This window comes from Podarcis raffonei, chromosome 5 (genome assembly GCF_027172205.1).
Source record: "Podarcis raffonei isolate rPodRaf1 chromosome 5, rPodRaf1.pri, whole genome shotgun sequence".
NCBI classification, from domain to species: Eukaryota; Metazoa; Chordata; class Lepidosauria; order Squamata; family Lacertidae; genus Podarcis; species Podarcis raffonei.
Window position 1 is genome coordinate 2,182,539 of NC_070606.1, and position 24,341 is coordinate 2,206,879.

A 24,341-nucleotide genomic window follows, 5' to 3' on the forward strand; every position below is an offset into this window, starting at 1 on the left:
ATTGTCACACTTCAAAGACAGCTTTTTTATTCTGAAAGGGGAAGGTTGAATTTCACACCCCATGGGATGGCATTCAGCATAGAATGTATTTATTTATTTGAATTTGTTTGTTGTCTCATCACACTAGTTTTCTAGGTGCCCTATAAGTACACTGGTGGACTTACAGCCCCTAATTTATTTAAACATTTCTGTACTGCTTTTCTGCTGAACATGGTCTTTAAATAGCTTGTGCCAATATGAAAAGATACAGACAATATATCATTTAAAAGATTCAAATCTACTTTAAAACAAGCCAGCAAACCATAAACATTAATTGAGAAAGAATATGCACAGATAACAGTCTCAAACCAGCTTACAAAAGTATGGCAGAAAAACACTACCATTTATTTTCTACTGATGGAGCAGATCTGGTAAATTTCCTGCAGGAATGAATTCCAGCAGTGACAATGCCTGATTTATAGCACCAGGAAATTTTACCTCAGACAGAAATGGGAATCAAATTATATATATTTCATTTATTATTATAGAGGAAGAATAGATCATTTGTATTACTGTATAAAAAAAGAGCATATTGTATATACTCTTGAATGTCTTCCTATATATCATAGAATTCTACTCAATTCTTGTTAGCAGAGTAAAAACTTAAACATGTTGCAGGATTCCCTCCCAAATAGACCAGAGGCAATCAATTGTATTTCATCCAGCAGAGCTTTACTGCTACTGAAGACAAATGAGCGTAATGGTCACAAATCCAATGCATTCAGGATTGGCACTGCCCATAAGAAATCCAGTTGCAGCAGACTTAACTTAAACTTACAATAACTTATAATAAGCCTAAACCTTAATGCTAAGCATACTATGTACACTACACCAGAAGAAAAGAGAGATAAAGTGAAACCCAGGCTCCTTCTGGCCTTACTTTTCGAGTCAGCATGACCTTGACAGAGAACCAGTTTAAACCAGCTGTACTCAGCTTCTCTGAAGGAATAACCCAAACATCAGGAACCTTCTGCTTGTTTCTTTCACACAGAGAAACTTCCAGAACTTCCCTACACATCAGATCAATACTTTTTGTACTAAGAAATGCAAACTGACACTATATGCATAAAAAATGTGAGGCTGTTGTCATGCTGCAGTTCACATGGCATAAGTGGCCACATCAGCTCCAGGATGGCAAATGGCAGGCAAGCAAGCAGCACTGGTGGCAACCTGCCCAGGAAAGCTATTTTACAGAGGAGGGAGAGGTGATTCAAGAGCGGTTTAGCAAGCCACTTTATGAAGCCCCCACTCCTTTATTAGGTGCAGGGGGAAGGGGAGGGCCTTGGAGCAAAGGGGTGGGGGAGGTATGGGGGAAGGGCAGATGGCAAAGAAGCTGGAGGGTAGCTGGAGAAGTTGGAGGGTTGGTGAGTGAGCAGGGGTGGCGGCCCTAGTACTGCACAAAGTCGCTCAATTAGGATTTGATTAATTCTGATTTATCAAGTATTAAATTTAGGTACTGACAAAGTGATACTGACATTAACCCTATCAAGACAAAAGGTTAGAAGGAATTCAACACATGTTGTCTCCCTTAGAAAGGACATTTTCTGGGGTACTTCCATATGGGGGCTGCATTTGCAAACTGGTCACTGAAAGATTGCTAACTGGTAGTTGGCAACAGGTTACTTATTCCATTTCCCTCAGTTAAATGGTGAGGAGTCCAAAGCTGTGTGGATGCTACACAATGTATGCAGGAATAACACCTTTAATAATAAACTAAACCTCAGGAAGAACTTTCTGGTGGTGAGAGCTGTTTTGTGTGGTGTAATGGTTAAGAAGGACAGATGTCCTAGTGCTCACTGGAAGGACAGATCCTGAAGCTGAGGCTCCAATACTTTGGCCACCTCATGAGAAGAGAAGACTCCGTGGAAAAGACCCTGATGTTGGGAAAGATGAAGGGCACAAGGAGAAGGGGATGACAGGACGAGATGGTGGGACAGTGTTCTTGAAGGTACCAGCATGAGTTTGACCAAACTGTGGGAGGCAGTGGAAGACAGGAGTGCCTGGCGTGTTCTGGTCCATGGGGTCACGAAGAGTTGGACACGACTAAACGACAACAACAACATTGGTTAAGTGCGGTGGACTTGTAATCTGGGGAACCAGGTTCATGTCTCCGCTCCTCCACATGCAGCTGCTGGGTGACCTTGGGCCAGTCACACTTCTCTGAAGTCTCTCAGCCCCACTCACCTCACAGAGTGTTTGTTGTGGGGGAGGAAGGGAAAGGAGAATGTGAGCCGCTTTGAGACTCCTTAGGGTAGTGATAAAGTGGGATATCAAACCCAAACTCTTCTTCTTTTTACGGTGGAACAGGCTCCCACGAGAGGTGGTGGACTCTCCTTGCTTGGAGGATTTTAAAGCAGAGGTTGGATGGCCATCTCTTATGGATGCTTTAGTTGAGATTTCTGCATTGCAGGGGGTTGGACTAAATGACCCTTGGTGTACCTGCCAACTTCTGAGTGTGTTGAGAATTTCAGCTTGCATCTGCTCAGGGATCATGTCTTAGGTTCAGTCTCTGACTCGTGGTCTGTTGGAAGTCTTTTCAAAGTTTTGGAATGAAGCAAAGGGCTGTATGGTTTACATGATACCTCCTAAATGTTTGCTGATGCATTGTATATCTTGGCCATCTCCATAGTTTTCTGGGGAACTTGGAGGAATGAAATAGCTGGTGTGAAAGTGAAGGAAACACCAGAGCACATGTTAGGGCTTATTCCACAGCAGTGGTGTCAGAAGAGGGCTTCTCTGCTTCTATTGTGTCTATGCAATGTTGGCTGCAGGATGCTTTTAGGGGCTGGGAAGCATTCTGAATGTTATAATTCATTAATATAATTACCATTCTTGTTAGGGAATGTGAATTATGGGAATACGATGCACCGAACTAATTGCCTAAGTGCATGGCAGAATATAAAAAGTAGTTTCATAGGTAGGTTGGTTGCATAAGGCTACAGGAATCAGGGAGCATGGGAACTGAAATGCACAGCCAGGAGGCACCAAAGATGAAAGAACAAGGCAGATGGAACTAAGTGCTGCCTTGTTCTTTATTTCTTGGCTATGACTAGCACCAAGCAAATATTCATGACTTGCTTGGAACCCTGAAGCCAAAAACAGCAAAGAAGGAGCAGCTTCCCACAGCAGACAGGTATTTCCAGTACAGATGCAAGACTTTTCTCATGCATATGTTTCTTCTACAAATCCAGGACTGGTCAAAACAGAATTCATAAACGCAGGACACTGAGTCATACCTGAATCACCCTGTGATCTTCATATGAAGGGTGGTATATAATAATAATAATAATAATAATAATAATAATAATAATAATAATAGTTCTATATAGTTAGCATTTGAATTTGTTCTAGTAGGGCAAGTAGCCATTGTGTGTGTGTAGGGGGTGGAAGTTAATCCCTCCACCTCAGTGCTGTGGCCCAGACCCAATTTCACCCCACCCATGTTTGCTTTTCAAGTAAATTAAAAGAGAGATAAGCAATCATAAATCTCTCCTGTCTCATCTAGTTGATGAGTGCTTGCTGGATTAATTGTTAAAATAAATGGGGGGAAACTTGCATGGAAGTTTCTTATGACTGAAGGGGTGTTTTGCTTTATTATACAGTGATATAGGTTGGTTGTGCTTCTACATTCTTATTTTACACATCAGATAGAACTTTCATTAATATACCTTGGCTGTTTGTCCAGCTAAGCAGACTTCCTAGCAGATTACGTTTCATTCAGACTAACCAGAGTAGCCAGGGGAAACCTAAGCAATCCTGCCATTTCCTTCTTGGTTTATCACTTTGCGTGAAGTATTAGAACCCCCTTTTAGTTTATTTTGAGTGTTGCTTTTTAATTAAAAAGTCAGCAAAAAGTGCTTTAGTGTTCAACAATGGAAAAATGTTTCATAGATTTCATATAAAAATATTTGATGTATGCAAATGAGCAGCTGTCTCTTAAAATGAGACACGACTTCAGGAAGTGCTGCAAAACTGGTTAGATGATGAAAGCCCTGCCTTTGAGGAATAGTTACGGTTTCTCCGGGCTGCAGGTAGTAAAATGCCACCTGATTAATTCTGTTGGTTGGGGGCAGGGAAAAGCAGTGTTAAACAGTAAGCCCTATCATCAATTTATCAGTTTAATGACCTGCTCCAGGTTTCTGTGGGCTCTTTTCAACCTCTCCCCCCATGGCTTCAGTAGTGGTCACTGCTTTCAGTCCTCCCTCTTGAGCATGCCAGCACAACAGGTCTGCACTGATAGCAAAAGTCACACTGCAATCTCTCCAATGCCTCAGTGATCTTCAATATGCAGTGGGAGATCTCCTCAGCGGTACTTGCACTCTGGGGCAAGTTCCCATTTCCCCATTCGAAACAAGGATTGTTCCATGATCCCTTGTCAGTAGTGGGCCCTCTGCTGCTCTGGAAATGTTGGAAGGAGCCCTGTTATCCCAGTCACTGACTCATGGTTCAGACTAATGGGACTGTTCTCCTACGTTCTTACACTTGTGTCAATGGGCGCTGTGCAAGTACAAGTAGACACAATAAGGGCCTGCATAAATCATAAATCCTCATCCACTAGTACAGGCCCTGTGCACATCCAGTCACACTGGGCCAGTTCTCGACTTCCACTGAAGACATGGCAGTCAAGCGATGGCAACAGCCGCTATAAACACTCCCCACTTCCATGCATTTATTCAATATATGGAATGGAAAGTGAGAAGAGGGCTAATGTTCCAAGCTGAAATATTTAGTATTTAGGTGAATTACCATATTTTTCTGTGTATAAGACCATAATTTTTTGCTTTAAAAATTAGGCAAAAATTGGGGGTCGTCTTATACATGGATAGTAAACGCAGAGGGAGGTGTGCATGTGATCTGTGGCGGCAAGTGGGCAGGCGATTGCTGTTGGCGAGCGGATGTGTGGCTGGTGGCTGTGGCAAGCGTGCGTGCGGGTGACTGGCAGCGAGCGGGTGGGTGGTTGGGTGATCGGTGGCAAGTGATTGGCAGAGGCAACCTACCCCACAAAAACTCAACAACTGAAGGGCAATCTCCCCCCCCAATAAATATTGATTTCTTAATTTGGGGTTCAAAAATTAGGGGTAGTCTTATACATGGAAAAATATGGTGATACACACAAATGAGCAACAGTCTTTCCCCCTCTTTTAAAGCTGCTTCAAGCCTACAAATTTGCTGAAGAATCTCTCTCTGGCTCAAGGATTTTAACAGGCCTAGTAAACTTCACTCATCTGGAAGTCAGCCTTGAAAGGAAAGTATCACAGACCTCATTTCTGGTAAAAACTGGTTTGGAGATCTACAGTTGTACCTTGCTTCTTGAACGGAATCCGTTCCAGAAGTCTGTTCGACTTCCAAAAGTGTTCAAAAACCAAGGTGCAGCTTCCGATTGGCTGCAGGGGCTTCCTGCACTCTAGCGGAAGCCGTGTCGGACATTTGGCTTCCAAAAAATGTTCGCAAATTGGAACACTTACTTCCGGGTTTGTAGCGTTCGGGAGCCAAAACATTTGAGTCACGAGGCATTTTAAACCAAGGTACAACTGTAGCAGTTTTGACAGCTTAGTCCCAAAACAGCCACCATTTAATTCTCAACGTTGAGTTCAAGAGAGAAACAAGCAAGGAAGCAAGCAAGCAAGCAAACAAACCAACCAACCAACCAACCAACCCAAAAGAGCCAGTAGCCAGCAAAGCTGTTTTTGCAATAGCTGCAAGCTTTGCAACCCTTGGAGGTATAAGACTCTGGATTTCTCTGCTCTGGAGGCTTTTTCTAGTGAGCAGGTGCATCCTTTGAAGAGGGAGGAAGTTTCAAGGAATAGCAGATTATTCGACAGCCTGTCACATTTTTGTTGTTGCTGCTGTAATGCTGCAAGGAAGGAATAGCAATTCAGTAGGCAAGGACACAACATTATTGAATGCCAATTGGGAAGGCCTGTTTGTTTGATTTGTTTTTGAGTTTTTGAGTTACTGCTAAGAGCTGCTTGCTTCCATAAAAAACTTTTCATACAAACTGTGCAACGTGGTAACTACCAGCTCAGGAGATGTTGCTGCTGCTGCTTCCATGAACCCAAAAATACAGAATGTTGTCATTTCTTCAGTTCAGAGATGGAAATGGGCAATTACCTACCAGTTGTTGAATTTCTGCTAGGGTTGCCATATTTCAATAAAGTTCAGTAAGTGACAACAGGGGTTCTCATACATCCAGATTTTCCCAGACATTTTGCCAATTTCTCCCTGGACACTGCTTCCGATAGCAGTATTCAGTGTATGTTCAGGAAACTCCAGATGTATGGCAACCCTAATTTCTACCTTACATACACTGCTCACCCAAGTAGACTGCCGATGTGAGCAGGTATCTGTGGAAGTGAGCAACTGCTTGATTAAGCTGAGTCTGACTCTCAGATTCATGAAGCAGGTGGTCACAACCCTACGGACTGAGCTTCACATTATAATAAATGCAGAATGGCCCATTTAAACCAGCTGGCCTGCATTCTACAATGTATAACTGTCACAGACCGGGAAGGAAAACCTGTGGGCAGGCCATTTTTTATTGTTTCACAGTGCTTACTAATGTTTAGGTAAATCGTAAAGAAGATTAATAATAACTTATTAGAACCCCTTTATGTTTGCACTGGCAGAAGAGAAATTCAGATCCCTCCTTCCTAGAGCCAATCCAAGCAAATAAGGAATGTGAATCTCTGTTAAATTTAATACAATAGAATTAAGCATTCTCTCACTGGAAGCCTTCAAACTTAACAGCAGTTAGATTTACCTGGGCCATGCTCATTCATTTAACCTGTTGCAGTATTAAATTTGTTTGCTGGGAAACCACGACATGTAATAACACATAAAATGAATGTATTTTGAGGAATGATGTTCATGGGAAAATGCAAGGAAGATTAATCAGGAGCTGGTGGTTGTTACTTTGTCAGAAAGACCATCCATAATTTTGGGGATTTGGGTTCTAAGAACAAGATGATGGCAGATCACCATAAAGTAAATACCTTTATTTACCCATTTGCTTCTATAGTACCTTCAACCTATGGACTTCTGTTTGTCTTCAAATGAAATTAACAAATTTCCCAAGCATCAGCCCTTGGGAAAATGTATGGTAGATACCAAAGAAACATACATGACCTAGAATATATCATACTAACCTGCTATCCTTCCAATTGGCATTGCATGCTCTTCAGGTGGAGAGACGGAGACCATGATGTGATTCATGTATGCTAATTCTTCCCGATGGGACAGGTTGATGGGTTTCACCTCTCTGTGCATCCCATCTTCAGACAACCTGGAGGCTTTGAAATCCACAGAGTGCCTGGGGTTCAGTATCAAGGGGTGCATGATGGGGCTGGGCATCAGCTGAATCACCCTTGTGTTTTCCTGGCGGGGGCTGGAAGGCTTCTGAAGCACTTCGGAAGGGGTTGGGCAGTGGTTATTCTCAATAGGGGACACTGAGAGAGGGTAAGACTCTTGGCTATTGTTCTCCTGGTGGTGCCTCATTCCCAAGAGCCGATCAGCTGGTGAGAGGCGACGGATAGTGTTCTCCAAGGGGGATTTCAATGACCGCTGCTCGGGTTCTGGTGAAGGCCTGTGGTTGGCACTAATGGGGGATCTAGAGCGATGCAATAATTCAATGGTAGGTGGGTTGTGATGCATTGTGTCAGCTGATTGTCTTGAATGTCTCTGGACAAAGTTGTCTGCGTAGCAAAAGAAAAAGAAAGAAAAAGTTGTGAATTCTGCGATAGGCAGGAATGGCCAACTGGGAGCTCATAGGCAACACACAGGGCTTTTTTTCAGCCTGAGCTCACTGGAACTCAGTTCTGGCACCTCTCAGGTGGGCGCCATTGCCATTATAAGCGAACAAGGGAGGCATTCATGGTGAGTTCTGGCACCTCTTTTTCCTGAAAAATAGCACTGGTGACACATAACTTAAGACGCAATTTTAACTGGATCCTTTGGTTCTAGCCAAATACTAACTAAGGTGGAGTAAACACTGCCCATATTTGTTCTCTCAAGGACAAAAACATTGTTTTGAAAAGATGAGACAAATATATTCATACCATGACAGGCTTTAAGATAGAGCATATGGACTGTGCTTACTCCCCCCAAAAATGTTAAAATTCTACGCCAAGAAAAGCTGTCTTATATGACTTGCAACCATGATGCAAATTGTATCACATTTTGCATCAACTGTTCTGCAAAATTTACCCTGGTTTTGCTAGACGTGTGGAGATATTAGGTTGTTGTATTTGCTCCTTCTCTTCCTCAGTCTGTGGCTACCACTGTTGTCTTAAAGGGAGTGTTCAAAAAGAACAGAGTGGTGCCTTGCTTCTAAAATACAATTGCCATGAGATGCAAGCAAAAGGCCTCTTTGAAGCCCTGTGGACTCGGCTTCCAAAGGTCTGCTTCCCCCGCACAAGCTCTGTGACCTTAGGCTGACTCCAGGCCCACTCATCAGGCTGTCCACCTCCCAATGGATCTTGCCAGCAACCACCAGTTTCCTTGTTACTGCTCAGGAGGAAGCGACATTGGTGTGGATTTTATGATTCACATGCTCCAAATCATAAACAAGAAAGGTCTGTCTTTGTCTGACTACTCAGGTCAGTAATAACGAAATGGGCACAAGGAAGTGAAACTTCAGTGCCAGGCCATGCCCTGTCTGCGGTGACTGAACAACAATGTCTTAAAACTGGACTTGCAAAGAAATAACCCTTTAAGCATATTTCAGAGCCATGTGTGCCACCAGATTACCTAGTTGATGTGAACACAGGAAGTCATGATTTTTGTCCAAGGAGGAGTCGGGTGCAGCCGACAGAGTGGGGGGTTTGAACTGCAAAGTTCCAACCCTGAAGCCCATTGGGTGGCTTTGGGTACTGCTTCTCTGCCTAGACTACCAGACAGGGTGGTTACGAGGGTGAAATGGGAAGCTGCTTTGAGTCCTTAGGGAAATAGTAGGCATATAAATGAGTTTAAAAAACAAAAACAAACAAACCCCAAAATGATGTTCTAATGTGTAGAGTACAGCTGGGCATATAGTTCGCTGGATCTCATTTAAGATTTCCAGAAATCTCAATTTAAAAAAAAGTTTCTAGTTCACATGGCTACACAGATACACTCAGAAAAGCCGCAGAAATTAGGATGAAAGAAAATGTCTGTACAGTGGTACCTCAGGTCATAGACACTTCAGGTTACGTGATTTTGGGTTGCACACCGCGCAGAACCCGGAAGTACCAGATCAGATTACTTCCGGGTTTTGGCGCTCGCACATGCGCAGAAGCACTACATCACGCTTTGCGCATGCGCAGAAGTGCCAAATTGCAACCCACACATGTGCAGACACGGCGCTGTGGGTTGCAAACGTGCCTCCCGCATGGATCACGTTTGCAACCCGAGGTTCCACTGTAGTTGTATGAACATACAGAACTCAATGTGAATTATTTTTGAGAATTATTTCTGGGTGGGGTTACAGGCTTGCATTGTGTTTCTCTCTCTCTCTTTCTGTATCTGAGTTAAGTTTTTTGCATGTCAAGGTCACAATAACCAAGTCAGAAACATTTCACCATATGCAGTATACACGTTCACCCACTGCACGCTATTTGCCATATGCATGGAAATAAATGCAAAATATTGATTGATAGGACATCACTTCAATTGATCTCACATCTCCTTAAAACTCTGCCCTTCTGTCAGGAAATGATAGTGAAGTGATGGCAAGATATGGTTCTCTGATGCGCTCTCATAAGGCAGGTGTGAGCAGCATCAGAGGAAAAGGTGGTTCACACATCAACCTCTGGAAGGCATTGGAATTTTGCCAGATAAATGTTTCTGGCATGAATGATCAGGCTCTGCAATGAGGTTGGTGCCATCTAGAAGGCACGGCTTCCCGGGGCTCATGGAGCCCATTCACTCAGACACTGCACATTGCATGATAAGCCATGGTCATTTGACACAATTCCTGCATGCAGTCCAACAGAGAGACATAACATTAAACATTTACACCTTTAAACCAATGCAAGGATTACATTTCAAAAGAATGTGTTTCTTTTTCTGCATTAAAAAAGATCTGAATTAGGGAACACACAGCCTGTGTGTTGCCATCTTCAGTGACACTTGGCAGGAGTGCCAGGGAGGGCCCTGTGGACTGCCGGTTATCAGTCAAAGTGCTCATTGAAAAGATGGCTGTGCACCACAGAAATGGAATAGCCTGTGGTCTGTAGGTTCTGCGTAACAGCCAAGGAACTATTTTATCCTCAGTTAAAACTGGATACACTCTTCCATCATAAGCCTAAAATGTATTTTTAAATGCACATGCAAGAGCTATCATTATTATTTATTAAATTTATTTACTGCCCTTTATCCAAGGATCAGAAGGCGGTTTATTACATAAAAACACAAAAAGCCACACATAACATACCAACCGACCAAAACAATACCCCTCCCAGTTAACCCTTCATCTGCAGAAGAGCCCACTTTCTGTATTTCTGCATTGAATCCCTAATCAGAAGTGCCACTCCTGACTGGAAAAAATGCAAAGGACATCTCCTTTAAGGGCAAGTAATTTGTCTTCATATTAGGTGTGGCTGGCTCACTGGATCTTTCCAGATACAGAAATTATTCCTCCATCCTCACTGAGGCTGATTGGAAGGAGGCAAGACCAGAACAGTAAATTGTGCAGAGATGCAGCCAGCAGTCTCCTTTGTAGGTGGGCTTTTGGGGCTGTTTGGACATAATGGCAAACCATGCCTAGGAATTAGAAGCACAAAACCCTTGTGGTTTTTCAGCAATTTAGTTCTTCCAGTGCACCAACAGTTCTTTTCTCCTACACAACACTCAGGAGAGAAACAGAAACCATACTCAAGACTGAATTGTAAAGATCGCCTGGAGAATGCTTGCCAGGCCCTTTCCCTCATATGGCCATTCAAAGTGAGCTGGTTGGAGCAGATACATACCACAGAACCCAGTGAAGAATTAAGCACAACAACAAACCCAACAGGCAGTGCAGGGCTATATTTAGCTGTGTGAGTTCTTTCACCAACAGGAAAGAGGCAGCACAAGTGACTCAAAGTACACAAGAAGCCCTCATTACCTGCCTGTGAAGTCTTGGCACAAAGGGCTTCCCTCACTGCCCAGAGTCTGTGACTGGAAGTAATCCTTAATTAAAACAAAATGCTCCTCCTCGGCTTTTAATTTCTACCAAGAGGTGCCTTTTTTAAAAAAATGCATATGTGAAAGCTTTATTTTAGTGGTTGGAAGCAAAGCTGAGGGGAAAGGAGCAAAGAGCAAAAGTATTCACCAAGCACTTGGAGAACACAATAAAACAAGGGTAGAGTATGGCTATAAGGGACTGGAGGTGAAAAAGACCCCGGACTCCATTGAAGCGGAAGGTGCCATAGCACACCTGATGCTGCAGAACTAGCCAGCACCTCTTGGCTTGACATTCCTATCTGACATCACACACTTAGAACAAAAACCAGTCTTCCTTCTTATGGGTTGTGTCCATAGAAGAAGCTGAACAACGTGCAGTCCTTGAAATCCAGCCACCACATGTTTTGTGCAGAGCAGTGGTGGGGAACCTGTGGCTTATGGGAACCACATTTGGCCTGTGAGACTGTGTTGGCTAAGCTGTGCCCAAATATGACACCAGGCATGGAGAAGGTAAAGACACAACTGGGCTGAGCTTGTGGGGTGTAGAATCATAGAATCATAGAATCATAGAGTTGGAAGAGACCACAAGGGCCATCGAGTCCAACCCCCTGCCAAGCAGGAAACACCATCAGAGCACTCCTGACATATGGTTGTCAAGCCTCTGCTTAAAGACCTCCAAAGAAGGAGACTCCACCACACTCCTTGGCAGCAAATTCCACTGTCGAACAGCTCTTACTGTCAGGAAGTTCTTCCTAATGTTTAGGTGGAATCTTCTTTCTTGTAGTTTGGATCCATTGCTCCGTGTCCGCTTCTCTGGAGCAGCAGAAAACAACCTTTCTCCCTCCTCTATGTGACATCCTTTTATATATTTGAACATGGCTATCATATCACCCCTTAACCTCCTCTTCTCCAGGCTAAACATGCCCAGCTCCCTTAGCCGTTCCTCATAAGGCATCGTTTCCAGGCCTTTGACCATTTTGGTTGCCCTCCTCTGGACACGTTCCAGTTTGTCAATGTCCTTCTTGAACTGTGGTGCCCAGAACTGGACACAGTACTCCAGGTGAGGTCTGACCAGAGCAGAATACAGTGGCACTATTACTTCCCTTGATCTAGATGCTATACTCCTATTGATGCAGCCCAGAATTGCATTGGCTTTTTTAGCTGCCGCGTCACACTGTTGGCTCATGTCAAGTTTGTGGTCAACCAAGACTCCTACAAGTCTTCTGCAAAGTGTTCTGCACTTGACATTGCAAACTCCAATGACAGGTTCCTATGATCAGGTGTCCATCAAAGATGACAGGCTTCTGTCCACATGTTGAAATCAGGCACTGTGCACCTGGTCTTGCAAGCTCAGGTGATCATCAGGTCTTATGAAGCGTTGTGCATGGAGATACGCAATCTCAAAGATCAGCTTCTTGTGAAGTTGCCTGCACAGTACTTTGCAAAACCAGACAATCTGTTGATTGTTGGTTCTTTTTGTCTTTGCCTGCATGGTTTGATCACAAACTGCATGAGCAAACAGTTACCAATGTCACTGTGATGCCAGGTAATTGGCTGCCAGTTCCAGTCCTGCATGTATCTCCGATGTAGCCCATACCCTGAAAGAACAGGGAAAGGGATCAAGATACCAGATGGTAAGAGAGCCTAAGGGGCATAGTAGCTGAAATACTGAACTTAAACAAGGATGACCTGGCATCACAGTGACATCCTTCCTCAGAAATAGAGCTCTCTTGGGGAGCTTGATCCAGAGTTATTGTGAGGATACAATTCAGAAAGGGGGAACCGTGTATGTCCATAGCTCTGTAGGATAAAAAGTAATAAATAAGATGAGGCAGGGAGTTCCCTAATGAATACATCTTGGGATCAGCTGATCATCTTTTCTTTGAACAAGTACAGGATGTACTGTACAGGGCAGCAGTGGAGTGTCCAGCCTTTGTGGCACAGAAAGGAGCTCCAAGTTTTCAAGAACTAAGATGGCACAACTTAAAACACAATTTTGAACAGCAGAACTTTGGAATAGTTAGTTAGAGAATCAAGCCTTATGGTTCCAATGTAATGTGGCTGTTTGTCATGAGAATGCACCCAAGGAGCCTTGGGTTTGTGTCCTCCTCCTCCCACACAGAGATTTGCAACTTCTGTTCCTGGTTTCCACCAAATCAGAGTGGTTTACAATCTTGGCATAAAGGGAAATGTGAAACATGCAGATTGGATGAAACAGCACAACTACATTTTGCTGAAAACCAGGAACAGGAGTTGGTCATTGTAATGCATGAGGGAAACAGGAAGCACGTGAGACGTACATTTGTGCTTCCAATTCCAAAGTATGATTTGGCATTACGCCCCCAAAGCCCCCATGTTTCCAATTCAATTTTTAGACCATATATCTAGTTCACAAGATGCACTAGCCAGGCCTGTTGGGGGACTCAACATCTTACCACATGAACTAAAAGGTGCCTTGAAATACACGAGAGGTTGTGCATTGCAGAGAAGGATGGATGGTGGTGGGCAAAATCTCTTCTGAATACAGTTGGTATCTTTGGGGAAATTTTTCCACCCTTAATGCTCATCTTATTGCAGTTCTTTCCCAGTCCTGTTACCCCAGGTCCATTTTAACTGGAGCAGCCAGGAACTGATTCTACAGAGTTCTGCATGCAGACCATGTGCTTTCCCATGGAGCAATGGGCCACTGCCAAAATGATGTTTTGCTTTCTTTAAATAGAAACTTCATGTGAAAGGAAACTGAAGTACAGCGGACACCCATGATAAAAGGCCAATTCACACATTATGTAGTGGTTGCCACATACACACTTGTGTTTGATGCAGGTGTACCAGCCTGCCATTTCACATTGTGTAAGTGAAGCAAATAGGTCTAATCTGTAGAGCTAAACACTCTTTTGACAACAAAGTTAGACTCAGGATCTGGCTGTAAGCCTTCTTTGCATATTATGACAAAAATAAAATAAAGTTTACTGTTGTTACTTCAAACTCCGGCCTTCTTTGGTTTCCTTAGTACCATATTTTCTAACTATGGAGCAATTCTGAGTTCATTTTTAGAGGAGTGCTCTAAATTTGTAGCCACAACCGGGACTTCCGGGGTGGCGCCATCGGCAATGGTGGACTCCCTCTGAACTGGAGGGACCAGCTCCGCGCGAAACGGGTCGTTTCCGCTACGGTGAAGCGGGGACCCTTTAAAAAATCACAGGCGGATGAAGCCTGTGACCATGGGACTCGGCGGGCACCTTTAGCGCCCCCCCAACCTGCAAAGGAACCCATTAACGGGCTCCGAAGCGAAGAGGGGGAAGTGGCGCGGTGCTGTGAGTCTACTGCTTTTTCCGTGGAGCGAAGCCGCATAGCCGTTGCCGGAGAGCGCTGCCTTTTTCCTGGGACAATTTGGCATCTAAAGAATCACCCGTGAGTACTTAAAACTGGAACAATTGGACTTTAAATAAGGACTGGCCAGTAGAGAGGAATTGGACTTAAAATTTACTTCAATTTGGTACTGAAACGGGAAGGTCTAAACAGGAAGTCAGCCTTCCGTTTCTTTGTAGTTAGAATAAAGCAAAGACAACGTAAACTAGAGCCTAGAAAATTACTTTTAAAGGATTGGCTTTCATCATCTAAAATCGTGGAACCCCCCTTCGGTAGCAGGAGAAGAAGGGGGATCTCTTTTTGGACTGTTTAAACCTGCAGAAGTGAGTTTAAAGTAACTTTCCACCGTCCTGATCCTGGAGCGGAGTGTCAGGACTGACGTTTGAAGCTCATTGACCAGAGACAAATGTTTTTGACAGATAGCTAAAAGAAAAGTAACATAGTGACTCCATTGTTTCCTTTCGCATTCCAAAGGAACAAATATTGACTGAATATCTTTAAAAAGAAACTTTGTTGCTATTGTTCTTAAAAGAAAGAATAAACAGAAGTTTTCCCCCTAGAGGGAGACAGTGAAATTGTAACCAACTTCAGGAGCTCGCAGCTGTTACAGATTACAATCGTGGGAAAGGACTTGTGACCTTGTAGGACAATGTTTTCAGAAGCTCAGCTGGGTGCTTTCTGTAAAATAAATGCCCTATTGGATCAGTTAAGCCAGAAGACTGATTTGATGACTAATGCGGCCAGAAATTTTGAACAGGCAGTAGGAAACTACATGGAGCCTACCCAGGAATTAAAACAGGAGTGTGCTATGACAGCACAGATGAGAGAAGAGGATACTGCTGAATCCTGGGTGCCAGAAATGGAGGGAGTTGCGGCCCTGCAGGATCATGAGCCTTTGGATTTGATAAATGAATTTGGAAAAAACCAGATTTGGAAAGATAAAGTTTAGTTTGGTTTGGAAATGGGGGGTTGGACTGACCCTCCCATGCAGGGATGTTTGGACTTTCTGAGTCTGGTAATGGGCCGTCAGATGTTTGGAGCTCTGGGGGCTCTTAATTTTGGAGGGAATCTGAAACAGGTGTCTAAATATCACATGGAGTTTAGTCTGGACTATGGAAATGGGGCTGATCTGCTGAAAAGGGTCAAAAACATTACTAAGCTGGAGTTCCCACAAGTGAAAGGAAAATATGAAAAAGAGTCGCAGAAGGGACATGGAAGAGACTTGAGGGCCTCGGATATAAGGATACCAGGTTAATGCGCTAGATTAATGGGACAAAAAGGACTGACAAAATCCGGGACCAGGAGGAAGGGACGCTGGATGAAGATTGGATTGTTTTACTTTTTTTTCTTTTACCATTAGGACTGTTCTAAAATAATTGATGAATGCTAGAAAAATGTTGAAATGGAACTACTTGGTTCTAGTAAAAATGTTTAAAGAATTAGGTTAATGATATGGTTATGAGAAGTCGGTAAAAATAAGATTTAAGTTTTAAGTTTTAAGGTTTGCTATAAGACAAGATGAAAATAGATTAAGATAATGTAAGGACAAAATATTATGAACTATGGAAAGGATTTGCTGTGATAATTATTAACCAGGATACAAGAAAGGGGAGGAGGAGGAGGTCAAAGAAAGAAGGTAATGAAAGTTGAAAATTTGAGAATGATGGATGTATTTTTTCTTTCTATTTTTCTGTTTTGTCTTTTTTTCTGTTTTTCCTTTTTTATAATTTAAAAAAACATTTAATAAATATTATTATTATTTTTTTAAAAAAATTGTAGCCACAACCATGGTCATAATATAAGGGTTTGCCAAGTATCCCCCCCATGTATCCTATTTCATTCCACACAAAGCCCACAGCTAACACTGGTTGTAAACAAACAAACAAAGAGATATGTGTTGCTACCTTCATCATGGTTTTGATGTAACATGATATCTGGCTGAGCATGGATAGAGTTCCCAGGATGGAAGAAAGGTGAAAACAGCACATGAGAATTCCTTTGCTTCAAGATATGCTGAAGAAGCTCGTATAGCACATCACCTAAAAGACAAACAGACCATGCAAGTGAATGAAAGATATATGGTTCCCCTATGTTTGGGCAACTTTGGACTGCAACACAGGATGAAATGTTTCCCCATACAAAAAATAATTCTGCACCATAGAAAACTATTACATTAGAGCAAGGATGCCATCTCCTTTTGACCTCCCCTGATTATTTTGGGAGGGGCTGCCCCCCCAACATTCAAAGGGAGTGGAGGAGGCGAAATGCAGAGCTGAGCACAGCACCACTTCAGGGGCCAAATCCTTCTCCTCCTCCCCCGCCATGGAAGGAAGGAGATGGTCAAAGCAGCCCCCTGCCAGAGACAGCGGAAGCAGCAGGAGCAGGAGTCACCAGCCACTGAAGCCACACTGCGGCCACCTTCGGCTCTGCCACCTGGCTCCTCCCAACGGCCTGACGTCACGCTCAATGCCCCCCTCCCCATTGCCACCTCTGCATTAGACAGAAGAACATCTTTCCATGACATCTAGCTTTTGAAATGCAGCTCTCATCTGTGAGAAGGCTGGAGCCCTTCAACAGCCTGGGACCAGGGTACTTGAAGGACCACCTTCACCTGCACAAACCTGCCCAGGACTTCAAGACTGATTGCAGGCCCCATTGCTTCCCACTGCTCTCAGAATTTACTTCAGGCCCCTCGCCCTTATTCCCAGTGGTGTGGTTTCTATGTCCCTAGAGACTAGAACATAGCAACCACACCACTGGGAATAAGGGCAAGGGGCTGAAGTAAATTCTGAGAGCAGTGGGAAGCAATGGGGCCAAAGAGGGCTTTTGTGTACCAGTCCTATGCAATTTGGTAGGCCAAATCCTGGCTAAGCATGAATGACCTAGTGCACGGGTACTCACAGCAAAATGCACAGGGGCTTCACTCCTGCCATGCTGCTGTTGTGCTATCCGTACCTAAGTCCTGTTTCGGTTTAGCATTAAGTTCAAATCTCACTCTAGACAAACCACAAGCACTAAATCAAGGTTTGGCTATAGCGAAGTCAAACCATGGCTTAGTTCTGGGTGCCACAACATTAGCAAGTCCAGAGCAGGAACAAAGCAGCTGTGGTTTGTGTTAAGAATACCCACATGCTTTCTCGTTCATGCTTACCCATACTTTCACTTAGCACTACATATGAATGAGGCCACATTATCCATTTCTTAGTACTCACCCGAATGTGGAGACCTGTATCGAAAATCCTCTTTGGTTAAAAGCAAGAGCGCTTTGCCATTCATCTCAAAAGTGTTGCTGTCAATGGGTCTTAATGAGAACTCCTTTTCAGCCCACTTCAGCCAATGGGCTACATCATCTCTGCTCCAGTAAATGGGCTGCAAGCCTATAGAAATGATTGAATAATCATACACTGAAAAACTGAAACCAAAACAAAAATATTCCACAAAATACCAGGGAGAATCTGACACAGGGATTTCACTATTTGCTGAGCATCATGTTATGGGGTTACACATATCCCCAGTGCTTTTCTTCTGGGGGGACGCATACCCCTAAACCTTTTGTAAATCTTTATACTTTTGTCCATTTACTGTATTTATTTTTTCCAATTTGAACTATAAAATGGTGATTTTCTTGAGTCAAAATGAGAGCACCCCTAAACCTTTTTTTAAAAAGAAAAAAAGCACTGCGCATCCCTAACCTGGGCATCTGTATCACATTTTGTGCCTTCTATGATGGTACAGAAAATATCTTTTCAAGAAAAGAAGACAGCTTCCCTTCCACCAACAACGGCCTAGGAGAAAATAAGAAAAGACCTTCAGCATCAGACTGAAGGCCTCTCTAGTCCAGCATTGGGCTTCCCCCAGTGGGGAGCCCCACAAGCAGGACACCAGGGCAATAACACTCTTACCCCAGGAATCCATGGTGACTCCTAAAGCTTTTAGATCATGAATGAAAAATTGAAACACTATGGAAAACCGTAGTAAGTACTGGAATTACAGTATGGGATAAACATAGAGTATATCCAGTGCTTTTTTTCTGGGGGGACGCAGGGGTACGCATACCCCTAAACAGTTTGTGAATCTAAGTTTGGCCTCATTGTGGGGCAACATTTCAATATGAGTAGGAATATGAGAGTACCCCTAGACATTTTTAGAAAAAAGCACTGAGTATATCAGATATGTTGGAAGTGAGATATGCTCTGTGTTTATCCCATGTTTTAAGTCCAATATTTACTGTATAACTCCATCCCCTATATTATTTCATTCTGATTCTTTCGACCATCCATAATGCATTTAAAATATCTGCTTCAAAATAAAATTCAAAATCAGGACTCCACAGTCCTCGCTTCCAGTGATTCCCTCTCACTATAACCTTTGATACGCTTACCTTTTTCCCTAGCCACATAAAAGTTGATATTATTTTCTATGCCATTCCTTTACCGTTTGTGATGTAAAAACATGGGAATGTTATGCAGAAAACACGTTATTCTTGTTAAAACGTTTATCTTAATTAGGCTTATTGCCCCCCACCCCATTTTCCCAGAATTCTACATCTTGTTGGATCTGTTGTGCCGGATCTAGCTGGGAGCTAATTATCTTTGAAATAGTTCTGTTAGGTAATCTGTGATTTTGAGACCCAGATATTTTACTCTACTACACCAGCTAAATTCTCATATTCAATCTCATCGTAATATACATTTGCTGGTAATAATTCATGTTTTGTTATAATGATTTTTAATCCAGCCCCTTATACTCCTGTTTCATTTCCCCAATTTATTTTGGCTGATTCTGTGTAGAAAACTCCCATATCATCACAGTCAAAGCTGATTTTATGTTCTATTTCTGCTATTCTTATGCCTTTTATTGTCTTACTTTGTCTTATCTATTGCACTAGAGATGCCTCTGACCGCAGGCACTCTTGTCTTACCACTCTACTAGGATATAACATTGGGAAACCTAAGTCATTAAATCTCACCCCAACCATATTTCTATATCTATCAGCTTACAGATATATATAACATCTTCATTGAAAGCTAAAAAAATACATAATTATATGTGCACTAAATATGGTGAGATGTAAATAAAAGAAAGAAAAAGAGAAACAGAACCAGTGTAGAAGGGAAAACAAATGGGGGAGAGGGAAAAACCCAAAACTGTATACAGTGGTACCTCAGGTTAAGTATTTAATTCGTTCTGGAGGTCCGTTCTTAACCTGAAACTGTTCTTAACCTGAAGCACCACTTTAGCTAGAGCACGATTTCTGTTCTCGTCCTGAAGCAAAGTTCTGAACCTGAAGCACTATTTCTGGGTTAGCGGGGTCTGTAACCTGAAGCGTATGTAACCCGAGGTACCACTGTATTTTACAAGGTTGTTATTGTACTTCAACAGATCTCAACCTATTACAGTATTTGTAAGAATGGATTCAAAATATCATTGAATTTCTCCCTGGCAAGTCTGTGTTTATATGCAAGTTGTTCATATGTTGTAAATTTGTATAAATCCCCAATCCAATCGTAGAAGGGAGCTGCATTTTTATTTTTCCAGTTCATCAGTATCAGTCTTTTTGCTTTAGTTAAGGGCAGGGAGAGTCCACTCATATTGTCCTTTCGTAGGGTTCCATGTGCTGGGTATATAATTCAAGAGGATATTTTGCTCTGTAAATGTAAGGTTGTTCCGTACAGTTCTTTTGATAGCTTCAGTTACCTTCTGCAAAAAATATTTCAATCTTTCGGCTTACAGAAATTTGTTGGAAATACAATCCTTTCCAAAAAAAATTCCTTCATAAACCCCCACTTGAACCTGTCATAAGCTTATTCTTCATCCAGAAACCAAGAGATCGCATAATATTTAATACTCTTCTTAAACTCATTATTATAGCTCGTGACTTAATAAAACCTGTTTGATCTTTATGCACACATTTTTCTGTTACCCTATGGAGGTTAAAATTTTACAATCAAAATTCAATAGGGCAGACGGTCTGTACAACATTGAATCTTCATTATTCTCCCCTTTTAATATAATACAGATATGATTCTTATTTTCCATTTCTGGGGCAGATTTCCAGTTTAAATTTAGTTTAAAGCCTCCACTAATGGTGCTTCTATATTGTCAGTATTTTTTTAATATATATTCTGCTATGAATCTATCTGGACCTGGAGATTTTCCACTCTTAGAATGTTTTATAGCTTTTCTTACCTGTTCTATATTTATGTCCTGTTTCTTGCTAATGTTTACTTCTGGTAAATGAACCCATGGCATAAAATCTTTAATGCCTTCTCTTGATAGTTTCTGTGACTTACCAAAAAAAAAGTGAATTTCTCTGTGCTTATTCAGGGCCGTGATCTCCAATCTTCTCCCCCCATGGACCACTGGAGAAGTGCCAAGGCTCTTGTGGACTACCTAGTGCTTTTTGTTGCTGCTGTAGCAACTGTAATGCCCCAGGTGCCATAGGATCTCTAACTGCATTGTATACCATTGTTACATCTTTAGATCTTAAATCTCAAAACATAACTTTAACACCTGTCCCTTCTGCTGTCTTGTATTTTCTGAACTGATTCTGTTTGCCGCCATATATATATAGAGAGAGGTTCAGTACAAGCAGGCCCAAATATAATTGCAGACAATTCTTCTTTCCACAATACTAAATTCTCTCTCTCAACTTCCTCTTTTAAAGCTCTAATTTTTATTCCTGTCTTCCTGCCTAAATTGTCCTCTATTCTGCATTTCAACACTTCTATGCATTGCCTACCCTCAGTTATCAAGCATTATCGCACTTTTATCCTTACAATCTCTCTGAAACCTGTTGTGCTAGTTTCCCTCAATTCTATTTAATCCCTTTAATTGCATTACGTAACTATATGTAATATTAGTTTGTTTATTGTAATATATGCCCATTTCGGCAACCTTTCCAAATAATATTTTTTTCCATTTTTTTCTTTTATATGCTCTATTTTTAACTCTAATCATTCCTGAAACTCCTAAAAATGTTCCACCAAATCTAAATACAATTCCTCAACAACTGTTCTTACTTCCTTTTTATGATTCTTACAAGACATTGCCTACTACTTTAAAATTTTCATAAACCTTTTATTTCCCTTTTTTCATACTCTTATTTCTAATTATGTTAGGAATTGTCTTTGAAAAGAGAGAAACAATCCTGCTCCTATACTAAAATTTTATCATCAAAGTTATGTGTCATGTACAAAACCTAGACTGAAATCCTTATCTACATTCATATTTACATATTTAGCAATGATAACCATTAAATAATCAATCACACAAAAATGAAGCTAAATGTATTTAAATTGATTATTACATATTCTCATGAATTATATACATTTCCGGGAGATCTACCCAATTTATTACAGAACCTTCTTTTATATATAATATTAACTGATGAGTTAACAATTAACAATTTTATCTAGCTCTTAAAAATATCTGTCTGACACTTCCCTTTACACTCCCAGTATATTGTTAATGCCATTGGAGTTAGTCCATCAAAACCTATTAACATCAGCCCATCTGGAGACACACAATCAAAGCATGGTGACAACAACAACAACAAAATATTATTTATACCCTGCCCATCTGGCTGGGTTTACCCAGCCACTCTGGACAGATGGATTTTGTGTACCCAAGCACCTGGAATTCAGAGGTATATGGCCTCCATCTCCAGCATCTCCTCCTGCACCAATTCAGCAGGCTCCAGGGCTTTCTTTCAGTCGGAACTCAGTTCTGGCACCTCTCAGGTGAGTGCCATTGCCATTATAAGAGAACAGGCGCTGGCAGGCTCCATTTTATGCTCCTCTTGCATGTTCACACACACCTCCAATTCCTCCTGCTCATGCGCACACATCTCTTACACCTCTTACACTCTTACACACATCTCTTACAGCAGACTCCCAAGAAGTGAAGAAATCAATCAGCCGCAGCTCCTCAGCTCCAGACAGCTCCCCCTTCTACAAAGCATTGTCTTCTCCCTTGCCTTCAGCTACCAACTGCTTCTCTTCGCAGTCCCGGCCCCTCAGCTGCCCATCCACACTCTGGATCTCTTTGGCCACTCTTTCCATCTGGGTGCCTTGCAGCTGGGTTTCTGGGTCACTTTCAACCCCCTCTTGAGAGTTTTTCTGTCCACAGAGGCTTCTCAGTCACTCTGCTAGCAGCTGTTCCATTTTATGCAACTGCCGGCACTGCAGCCGGCTTTCTTGCTGCTTTGTTTTCTTAAGTTCCTCAAGGAGTGTTGCTATTCTTCCCTCCATCTTGACTCAGGCACATCTCACTCACAGGCCCTCCTTCAGGAAACACAAATCCCACTTCTAATACCAGTCTTGCTCCCCACACCAATCTCTGAGCGGTACAAGATGCCAGCGGTTCCAGGCACTTTACCCAGGGTTCTTCTTTCCTTTGGGGAATGAGGCACAGCGGAGACTGTGGTATCTTTATGATATATGGTTTATTTACACATACATACAACCTGAATCTACAATGGAGGGCTTTGCAGCATTAGCACCCCGAAAAGGTCTTGCTTCTCCCATAGCCTGGATTCAAACAGAAATCAAACATTGCTCTCAAATGTTTTTCTGACTCTGTTCAGCTTGCTGTTTTACTTCTAGATCACATCAGAGCTAAACTCCGCACTCAACTCTGGCTTTTTCTGCTGATTTTAGATGATAATTTTGTTTTGTTTTTAAATTGGGCTGTGTGCTGAGGAAGATGGGGGTGGAGGTCGCTCTGTACATGCTCTGTACTTTTCCTTGTCACTTCATATCTTCTTATTTTTAAGTAGGGCATGGCCACAGGTGGAATGGGAGAAGGCTAAACGTTCATGGCTACAAGGTGAAGCTTGTGTTTACAATATAAGGAATTCCAATAGTACCTCCAAGAGGATTCCTTCCCCACCACACCACACCCTATACAATTGCTCTGTGGTGCTGGAGGACATCTAAGTGATTTAACCGGAACGCTTCTGTGTGAGGGGGTGGCTAGAATGCATTTCTAGTGGGCAGGGGAATGGAAAGCAGCTAAGAAACCAGAATACCCGAAGGCAAGTCCTGCACATCATAAAAAGGGGTGGGGGTGGGGAGCAACCATCTCTAATTACAGCATCAAGACTCTGTCCAACCACGCAATCCTGGCAAAAACATACCAGCCTTGAAATTAAAGCCGGGAAGAAAGGGCAGGGGGCATTTCAGAACAGAAGATCAGGATAAAGGAAAGTGGGCTGTTTTGCCTGCCACAGATGCTCAAAATTATGAGTCAACCCCCATCCCCAATCAAGAGAATACATTTTACAGTAAGGGCTTGCTAACAAAATACTGTAAAATGTAAGCTTTGCTATTGTTCTTCTGTGAACTTTCAGGTCTTGCACATCAAAGCTGCATTTCAAAAATTTTACCAGTCATCATGACGACTAGGAAACTTAAAAAAAATTAAAATTAAAAAGTAGTAGTTTCATTGGAAGGGATTCAGAAAAATTATGGTTTCAGGCACACAGAATGTATCACACAATCACACAGATTGTTGGTGTATTTCTGAATGTTTACATGTAACTACAAGGACTTCATTAACTGGTTATATAAGATACTGAGATCTGAAAAACTGATAAAATCCATATTTTTTAGGCTCCACTCTTAGACCACTAGTCTCTAGCAATAAGCTACCAGGTTTCTACATTAGCTCTACTCCAAGTTTCTCCAAGTGTTTCCCATTCGCTCCAGATTCTATTAGATTTTTACAGGCTCCACCTCACACTCATCAAGTTCAGCTTTTGTTGTGCTTATCATTCCCAAAACACTACTAAA

At 42.2% G+C, this 24,341-nt stretch overlaps 1 protein-coding gene across 3 annotated transcripts in view; it reads right to left on the reverse strand.

Moving 5' to 3' along the window:
- ETV6 (ETS variant transcription factor 6) overlaps nucleotides 1-24,341 on the reverse strand; it is a 149,596-nt gene that overhangs the window by 13,084 nt on the left and 112,171 nt on the right. For all 3 annotated transcript variants that reach the window (XM_053387546.1, XM_053387545.1, XM_053387547.1), the window contains exons 3-5: nucleotides 17,760-17,924; nucleotides 16,452-16,586; nucleotides 7,185-7,730 (exon numbers count right to left, since the gene is read on the reverse strand). In XM_053387546.1, coding sequence (XP_053243521.1) covers nucleotides 7,185-7,730; nucleotides 16,452-16,586; nucleotides 17,760-17,924 — 846 coding nt within the window. The remainder of the gene's footprint in view (nucleotides 1-7,184; nucleotides 7,731-16,451; nucleotides 16,587-17,759; nucleotides 17,925-24,341) is intronic.